The following is a 4,878-nucleotide window of genomic DNA, read 5'->3' as shown; positions in this document are numbered from 1 at the left end:
AAACATTTAACAAATAACCCCTATAAAAATTAGTAGACAAAAACCAACGAAAAAAAAAACTTACACATCACTCGTCATGTCACTCGAAAGTTCTTCTATGTATTCATGACCAAGGAAGCATCTTATTTATCCCACAACTAAGTTCTTAAATTATTAAATTCTATTTTCTTATGTCAGCTTCTTATCCACTTGTAAGAATACAAATATATTTCACTTCAATGTATTTTGTTACTATGGTAAAATGGTAAATCTCTTAACCCCTCGTGTTTTGGGGACACACATTAATCTTGACAATATAAAAACCTCACCTTAATCCATAAAAATGAAAAATAAAATCAATAAGTGACTAATATAACTAGTGCTTAAGGACTAATATAGTTGATATTTGTTTCCTATTTTTGCAACTAATATGATTTGTATTTTAAAGGACTAATATGTCTTAACAATTTCTCCTTGTCCTAACATAAACACAAATGCAAACATGGAAAGAACTTGAACTGATATTGAATCAAATAACATTCATTTATAAATATCCTTGAGCCATTCTAATGAATTGTTCAAAAGTCAAAGAATGGACATGAAAGTCCATCAATACAACCACAGAAATGAGGAGCAAAATACAAACCATGACTACTCTAATATACTTAACTACTGCCATGATTAATTTGAAAATAAAAGCTTCCAATGACATTATTCAGACATTAATCCTAGCGTTCACCCTTTCCAAAAGGTTTTTAATTCCAGCATCCAATTTGGCTCTCATCCGGGGGGAAAGTGTATGTCCTGAACTCTCCATGGTTGATGCCATCATCTCCAACCTTTGCTTCATAAACTCAAGGGAAGGAGGTGTCTCACTAGGCACTTCCATAGACACAACTGGTTGGGTAGGGATCACACTAGGCATTGATATAGACCCTATTGGTTGGGTAGGGGTCACACTAGGCATTGTTGTAGACCCTATTGGTTGGGTAGGGGTCACACTAGGCATTGTTGTAGACCCTATTGGTTGGGTAGGGGTCACACTAGGCATTGTTGTAGACCCAGTTGGTTGAGTAGCGGTTACACCAGACATTTTTATAAATCCAATTGGCTGGGTATGGGTCACACTAGGCATTGTTGTAGACCCTATTGGTTGGGTAGGGGTCACACTAGGCATTGTTGTAGACCCTATTGGTTGGGTAGGGGTCACACTAGGCATTGTTGTAGACCCAGTTGGTTGAGTAGCGGTTACACCAGACATTTTTATAGATCCAATTGGCTGGGTTGGGCTCTCCTGTTTAACTTTTGAATCAGTTCTATGTTTCCTTAAATCCCCAATGTTTGTGTAGGGATCACACAAATACTTACTTTTCTTTCGTTCCCTTGAACCAAAGCCTGTTGTGAAGGAAAAAACTGTCCAATTAGTAATTTGTATTTAACCAATTAAAACCACAAGGTCGTGTTAATGTATTAAAACATGTTACAAATTAGTCAATCGATTCATAAACATTTAGTGCATTATAAGACAAGTGAAGAAGTCTCTTAGGATGTACCAACATACTATGAAGCAACTCAAATGATACATAAACATAGGCCCTCTTACAGTTCTATTGTTCTACATATGAATCAAACACATATGGAGAATTAATTGCATGGATTAATCTAACATCTATATAATTTTTGACATGCGTATGCCAAATAAGAATAAAAAAATACCAAACTTTTAATTTGAAACATAATTTTCTACATGCTAATAAGTGTCATATAGTAGAATCATGAAATCCACAAAGGTATCTAAGCTCTACAGATTAAAGATGTGAACTTTTTGCAATCAAAATTGGTTAAACTATGATTTATACATGAGACTTAGTGTTCATTTTACCTTGTGTTTGGAAACTTGTTGCATATGGAATAAATCATGTCAAATGCTAAAATGATGCAGAAGTTGTAACTAGTTGCTTCAATGAAGATGTGAAAAATCACATCTCTTATGTGTGACCAAACTAGAACTTAAATTTTGGTAGAACCCATTTAGAATTTTTAAACGAGATTAGAATGTGTGCACAAAATAATCTTAGTCACAAATTTTACATTGAAACGTATGTGTGGAGAGGGAAAATGATTCTCAATGTAAACAAAACATGGCCTATACAAAAGTAGAAAACCATATTTTCATCCATAATACAACTATTATTTTAAAAATTCACAATCACCACACATAACATAACAAAGTGCATGAATGAAATTATAAGTTCAACGCCAATATCTTACAACCTCCATGTTTCGTCGAGGCTTCTTCAGTCATGTTGGTGTTTCCAGTCGCGATGGTGTTTGTAGTCATTTTGAATGGGCTCCTGATAACAAAAAACTCTCTTACAAATTCTATTTATGAATGAGTTCTCAACCTTGGAAGCCTGAAGAACAAAGAAAATTTTACTTATAGAGATCCTTACACTGAAGGAAAATGAAAGGTATATATAATCAATTTAAGAGATGATACTCATTAATCACAAAAATAAATAACTAGTTTGAAAATAATAAAAATATTATACAAATATTAATTAATATTTGAAATAAAACTCTAATTACTAGGAAATAGACAAAAAAAGGAAATGAAAGTCAAAGCAATAAATGATTTAGCAAAACAAAAGCACTGCATGTAACGGGTTCATGAATTCAACAATGTAACTCATCCATCCCACCTTATACTATGACTCTTTTTCTTAGAAATGTTTTGAAATGGGTAGTGCACCGTGAAACACAAAAACTAACTTGTTGTAGGAGGTAATTTTAACCGGTTATATTAATTTTGCATACTTATTGTTTAGTCCTTGGTTACTTCAATATGTGTACCCTATCCATTTGATTAGTTCATATGTATTGGTAGCAATTAATGAACAAATTAATAGAGCTCCAAAGACAAATGAAACATTATCATCTTATTATTTAAGCCTAAGACTTTTCCAAATAATTTGAAATAATCCTTGTAATTTGAAACACCAAAGATTCATATTGTAATTTATTTATTTTTTCATAGGAAAATAATCATATTACAGTGCAAAAAGAAGCAAAACATGACATACTGTTATGGAGCGGAAGAGGGTGACTAGCCGGTGACAAAGGCATATGATTATTTCGATGATTGAGGACTTGTGTGGCTTTAAGAAAGGATGGTCTCAACCTCAACAATGAAAATTTTGTACTTTTGTCAAATATTATCTTACTTCATTCATCCTTAATTATAAGACCCTTTATAGAAATTTAATTGTCCATTTTTATAAGATCATTTCTAATTTCTAGATATATTAATTACTTTTTTTCCTACATATCCTTACTTATTATTCTCTTTTCAAACGTTAATTAGAAGCAATTAATTGGATAGTGAGATAAGGAAAGGGTAATTTTAGAATTAAAGTATAATTAATTGACAAATTTAATGTAATTAACTAAACAAACTACTTTTCTTATGGGACATAAATTAGTTGAAATGATCTTATAATTAAGAACAAATAAAACATTATTTAGGAAATATGTTGCAATTCCTATAAAATATAAAACTATTTAGGACCTATGGTGAAATTATTGTAAATTGAAACAACAGGTAACTAATGAAGAGATCAACGGCTAACGATGATACTACACCGGTTCATTACCTGTTACCATATAAGGATACCTTATCCTAACATTAACCTAAAATTAAATTCTAATAGTTTCTAAAAGAATTTCATCAACATATATTAAATAACCTTGGCTGGTTCTAATAAATTTTTCATTTAATTTTTTTTTCTAGCAATAAATGATATAATAAAAGATGAAAGAGAAGAAGAAAGCAAATGTGTTCTTTTTAATGCAGTTTTACTATTAGCTAAAATTTATTGAAAATTACTTTCTTATTTGTGTCCCTCTTTATAATTAAAAATTAACTTTATTTGTTAAAAAATTTGTTTTGAACATTTTTTTTGGTTTAGTTTGGTTCTTCAGTCCATTTAACATTGGTGTCATTAATCATTTAATAATTAACTTTATTTTTTAAAAAATGAACAGGAGGGAAAGGGAAGAAAACTGAAAAAAAAGTTTTTTTTAAATGATTAATGACATCAATCTTAAATAAACCAAAGGATTAAATTGAACAAAAAATACGATAAATGGTCAAACTAAACAGAAAATATAAGATAAAGGAAAAAATAAATTTTTTAAAAAGATAAATAACTAAACTGAATAAAAAAAGATAAAAGATCAAACTAAATAAAAAAATGCATAACCAAATAGGTCATTTATCCATTTTTTATAAATATTAAATAAATATTTTTATTTAAATAGTATTAATTATTATATTTATTAAATACAAAATATTTCTTAAATTTAATAATTAAAATATAAACATATTTCATGTACAACTTTACATATATAATTATTAAATTAAATTTAAATATTATATATATATATATATATATATATATATATAAAACGGTAGAAAAAGTTGTTTGTCCAAAGTAAAGACAATCTTGACAATTCATTTCACAATTAATGTAAAAGAAAATTGTGCAGGTGTATTAGTATTGGTACATTAATTATTTGAGTTCAATATATACTATTAATTTGTTTAATATAGAAAAAATCCACGTCAGTGATCTCTACATCTTGAGAATTAGTCTCATAAATTTTGGCTATAAAGATATTTTCCTTTTAGCAAAAGAAAAAAATTTGTTAGAGAGAAAACAGTTGAAAAAGTTTTCTACCCAAAGTAAAAGCAATCTTGACAATTTATTTCACAATTAATGAAAAAGAAAATTGTGCGGTTAAATTAGTATCGATACATAGTTATTTGAATTTAGTATAAACTATTTAAATATATTTAATATAGAAAAAGAAATTGGTAACCATCTCTAGGTATTCCCA

General features: G+C 28.9%; 1 protein-coding gene across 1 annotated transcript; it reads right to left on the bottom strand.

Moving 5' to 3' along the window:
• Positions 1-498: 498 nt before the first annotated feature.
• LOC114414077 (DNA-directed RNA polymerase II subunit RPB1-like) lies at positions 499-2,416 on the bottom strand. The gene is made up of 2 exons (XM_028378434.1): positions 2,254-2,416; positions 499-1,374 (listed from the first exon to the last, which is right to left on the bottom strand). Exons 1-2 carry the CDS (start codon positions 2,318-2,320, stop codon positions 695-697), a joined length of 747 nt encoding a protein of 248 aa, XP_028234235.1. The 5' UTR covers positions 2,321-2,416; the 3' UTR covers positions 499-694.
• Between the last annotated feature and the right edge of the window lie 2,462 nt (positions 2,417-4,878).

The sequence above is a fragment of the Glycine soja genome, chromosome 6, assembly GCF_004193775.1.
Source record: "Glycine soja cultivar W05 chromosome 6, ASM419377v2, whole genome shotgun sequence".
Lineage (NCBI taxonomy): Eukaryota > Viridiplantae > Streptophyta > Magnoliopsida > Fabales > Fabaceae > Glycine > Glycine soja.
Note: the sequence above shows the minus strand (reverse complement) of the source record. Positions and strands in the feature narration are given on the sequence as shown.

Coding starts and splice junctions, on each gene's coding strand:
- LOC114414077 (XM_028378434.1), bottom strand. CDS start 2,320: ATGACTACAAACACCATCGCGACTGGAAACACCAACATGACTGAAGAA. Junction 1,375..2,253: donor AGCCTCGACGAAACATGGAG/GTTGTAAGATAT, acceptor CCTTCACAACAG/GCTTTGGTTCAAGGGAACGA.